This window comes from Penaeus vannamei, chromosome 4, assembly GCF_042767895.1.
Source record: "Penaeus vannamei isolate JL-2024 chromosome 4, ASM4276789v1, whole genome shotgun sequence".
NCBI lineage: Eukaryota > Metazoa > Arthropoda > Malacostraca > Decapoda > Penaeidae > Penaeus > Penaeus vannamei.
In genome coordinates this window covers 16,652,774-16,655,273 of record NC_091552.1, presented here as the reverse complement: position 1 = coordinate 16,655,273, position 2,500 = coordinate 16,652,774, and the positions used below count along the sequence as shown (strand labels likewise).

Below are 2,500 nucleotides of genomic sequence, written 5' to 3'. Positions count from 1 at the left end.
TCCCCCTCCTCCCTCTTTCTCCTATCCCTCCTCCTTCTTTCTCCTATCCCTCCTCCCTTTCGCCCTCCTTCCTCTCCCTCTCTCCCTTTTTTCGCTTCCCTACCCTGTGTCTTTCACTCCTTCAGGCCCCTCACCATCCCCCTCTTCTCTTACTCTCACTCCTCACTCCCTTCCTCTCCCCTTCCCTTATCTCTTTCTCTCCCCCTTCTCCCTTCCCTCCCCCCCTTCCCTTCTCTCTCTCCCTTCCCCCTCCTCCCTCCCACTCCCTTCCCTTCTCCCCCTTCCCCTTTCCCTCCCCTACCTCTCTCTCTCCCTCCCCTTCCCTACCCCTCTCCCTCCCCCTTCCCTCCCCCTCTCCCTCTCCCTTCCCCTCCCTCCCTCTCTCTCCCTCCCCTCCGTATTTCTCCTGGCGTCCCATGCCCCCCGCGGAAGCTTTTCGTCAGATCGCCCCCCCCCTCCCCGGAGCGGTTTCACGAAAGGGTTTCCACGGCGGCAAAAGACTCCCATGAATATTAATGCGTCCGAATTTTTGGGATTGGTTGTAACGTTATCTGAAAGGCAGATGACTCTCGTGGCCTTTTTTTTGTTTTTGTTTCATTCAATTTATTTTTTTACTTGTTTATTTTTTTTTCACTGGTTGTAGAGCGGTTAAAAAAGTAGTTACAAAGGGTTTGTGAAGTTCTCGCTGATTGATCGTTTATTGCTCCTTTTTGCTTCTCTTGTGGTTCTATTTATTCAATTATAGGAATATTGAATGTGATGACATTTTCACGTTTTGTTTTGTTTTTATCATTATTTCTATTACTTTCACTTGTCGGCTTATTTTATGATATTCTTGCATTTGAATTTAATGTTGATTACATTTTTATGGGAGTGTATTGTCATGCTAATATGCATATTTGAGTGTGTATTTGTAGTCACATTTCTATTTGTATTGTTTTATTTAAGTTAGTTATTTTAATTACATATTTATTCAAGTATGTTGTGATATTGGTATATATATTCAAATGTATAACTGTAGTCACATATTTATTCAAGATGATTACATTGTATTTCAGTGTAGGGTTATTTTCCCTTAGTTATTCAAGACTATACTTCATCATTAATTTATGGACATTCATTTGACGTATTATTGTTTTTTTTTATTCATTTAGAGACAGTGTTTATTCATACCTTTATTTAATGCGAGATGTTGGTAGTCATATTCACTCGTTGACTGACCTATTATTTTTCACATTTATTCACACTAAACCCCATCAACTGATTCATTCTATTCTCACATCAATTCACATTGATACTCATCGATTGACTCATTCTATTTCTCACATTCATTCACATTGAGCCGCATCGACTAACTTATTTTATTACCACACTGATTTTATTTCCCACATCAATTCACCCCAATTTTATTCCCCACGTCCGTTCACCATAATTTTATTTCTCACATTAAATCGCAGTGAGCCCCATTGACTGACTCATGCTATTCCCACACTGACCTCTTTTATCGGTCGCCTCTGTTGACCTTCCCGCCTCTCCGTTGCAGGGTGGGGAGCGCGTGGTGTGGGAGTTCCACAACGTGACGCTGACCCGGGTGCCTGGCTACGGCTTCGGCATCGCGGTGAGCGGCGGACGCGACAACCCGCACTTCACCAACGGCGACCCTTCCATCGCCATTTCGGACGTGCTCAAGGCCGGGCCCGCCGAGGGGAAGCTACAGTAAGTGAGGGCGAAGGGGGCGGGGGGGCGCGAGGGAGAGGGGAGGGGAGAGTGAGTGCGAGTGTGTGTATGTGTGTGCGAGTGTGTGTGTGTGTGTTTGTGCGAGTGTGTGTGTGTGTGGGTGTTGGTGTATGCCCGAGTGTGTGTGTATGCCCGAGTGTGTGTGTGTGTGGGTGTTGGTGTATGCCCGAGTGTGTGTGTATGCCCGAGTGTGTGTGTGCCCGAGTGTGTGTGTGCGAGTGTGTGTGTGTGTGTGTGTGTGTGTGTGTGTGTGTGTGTGTGTGTGTGTGTGTGTGTGTGTGTGTGCGAGTGTGGGTGTGTGTGTGCGAGTGTGGGTGTATGAGTGTGTGTGTGTGTGTGAGTGTGTGTGTGTGTGAGTGTGTGTGTGTGTGAGTGTGTGTGTGTGTGTGTGAGTGTGTGTGTGTGCGAGTGTGTGTGTGCGAATGTGTGTGTGCGAGTGTGTGTGTGTGTGTGTGTGTGTGTGTGTGTGTGTGTGTGTGTGTGTGTGTGTATGTATGTGTATCATGTGAATGTGTGTGTGTATGTGTGTGCATGTGAATTTCACAGTAAGTATTCTGAACTGTGCACTGCTCTGTTTGCGCTACAGAGGGGACATCATTGTAAATATTTTGAGTATGTACAGTGTAAAGTCGCTGTTTGGATTAACCTGTGCTCTGTTTAATGTGTATATATAAATATTTTTTTATTACTGTCATCCCTGGCCTATTGAAGACCTGGGAGTAAACATTCAGCAAATTGTCCATTGAGAGAAAAGTCATCTCAT

General features: G+C 45.6%; 1 protein-coding gene across 20 annotated transcripts in view; it reads left to right on the top strand.

Annotated features, from left to right (window-relative positions):
* Nucleotides 1-2,500, top strand: part of pyd (zonula occludens-like protein polychaetoid) — a 323,521-nt gene that overhangs the window by 280,446 nt on the left and 40,575 nt on the right. For all 20 annotated transcript variants that reach the window (XM_070120803.1, XM_070120795.1, XM_070120789.1 and 17 more), the window contains one exon: nucleotides 1,544-1,716. In XM_070120803.1, coding sequence (XP_069976904.1) covers nucleotides 1,544-1,716 — 173 coding nt within the window. The remainder of the gene's footprint in view (nucleotides 1-1,543; nucleotides 1,717-2,500) is intronic.